This window comes from Phytophthora parasitica (genome assembly GCF_000247585.1).
Source record: "Phytophthora parasitica INRA-310 unplaced genomic scaffold supercont2.85, whole genome shotgun sequence".
In the NCBI taxonomy this organism is placed as follows: Eukaryota; Oomycota; class Peronosporomycetes; order Peronosporales; family Peronosporaceae; genus Phytophthora; species Phytophthora nicotianae.
In genome coordinates, this window is record NW_008649071.1 from 146255 (window position 1) to 147425 (window position 1171).

The following is a 1171-nucleotide window of genomic DNA, read 5'->3' on the forward strand; positions in this document are numbered from 1 at the left end:
AGAAAAACCAAGTCTTAGCTGGCACACCTTCATTGCTTTACTGTAGTACTCAAGGCAGAAGACATTGGCAACAATCAGGCAGTCTATCGCTTTTAGTCAGGTATTAAACTACAGGGGTTTATATCTACATGAACTGAGTGGCTGGGTACTGGAGATGATTAGATTACTGGAAGAATGGCTGACCGCCCGTTAACATTTAGTTTTTCATGGATTCGTGCTGTAAAATAGGTAGCTGTTATTATAGACTCAACCCTGATCACGGGCGTCCAGCTGCCTGAAAAGTGCTCAAAGAGCCACTTAAGGACATCTAAATGTCCGTTTGAAGCCGCGACTATCGCCGCCTTTTGGAACTGCCATTGGTAGTACTTTGGGTCGGAGCGGAGGTAGTTGTTTAGCGTCCATTGAGACGTGCGGGAGGCTGTGGACTCGCAACTGACGCGCCAGATCCAGTTGAGCAGCGGGAGGGAGCGGAACGCGCAGGCCTCGGACAGAGAAAGATTCGGGTCTGGGCCGAGGAAGTCGGAGATGAGCTGACCGACGTCTTGCAGCGAGTCGGCGCTGGCTTGGCGCCGCAGGACACAAGATACAGTGGCAACGGTGCCAGTCATCCGGTAATGAGTCACTGCCACTAGGGATAGACAGTATTTTGGTTTTCTTCCAAAGTACTACATCCACGTAGTAGTAGTAGTAGTAGAGGCTCCCTTCATATTATAGTAGTAGTAGATTCAATTTCAGAATCTGGATTACTACAGTAGTGTAGTATAACTAAAGTAGTTATTTACTTTACGACATGATACTAATACATGAGCCTAATTATGCTACAAGAAACGATCCATAAGACCTCATCGCCATCCCGTCAGGAGCTGCAACCGGCCTGATCGGAGAAAATGTCATGCTGCTTAGGAGCTTAAAAACACTGCTTGTGTGGTGGACAGCAGTCCCATTTATCGACGAGAGACAGATTACAGCAGTGTTACACGCTCCGGATCCTTCTCTTTCTCACTACGCAGCATGACATGGTCACCTAGAATTAGTGCAATTGGTTACACGTGAATCGAAGCAAGGGTTATACCACAATTTCCGTAGGTCATGCTGCCTAATGGAAATCTGGAGATCGTTCAGAGACTTCATACTAGTCTGTAGCGGACAACTTACGATTGGCATGTTCTGT

The 1171-nt window shown here is 47.1% G+C and overlaps 1 protein-coding gene across 1 annotated transcript; it reads right to left on the bottom strand.

Annotated features, from left to right (window-relative positions):
- Positions 1-204: 204 nt before the first annotated feature.
- PPTG_24355 (hypothetical protein) lies at positions 205-608 on the bottom strand (the record flags this gene model as incomplete). Its single annotated transcript, XM_008916527.1, has 2 exons — positions 205-217; positions 367-608. The coding sequence occupies 2 exons, from the start codon at positions 606-608 to the stop codon at positions 205-207; spliced, it is 255 nt and encodes an 84-aa protein (XP_008914775.1).
- Between the last annotated feature and the right edge of the window lie 563 nt (positions 609-1171).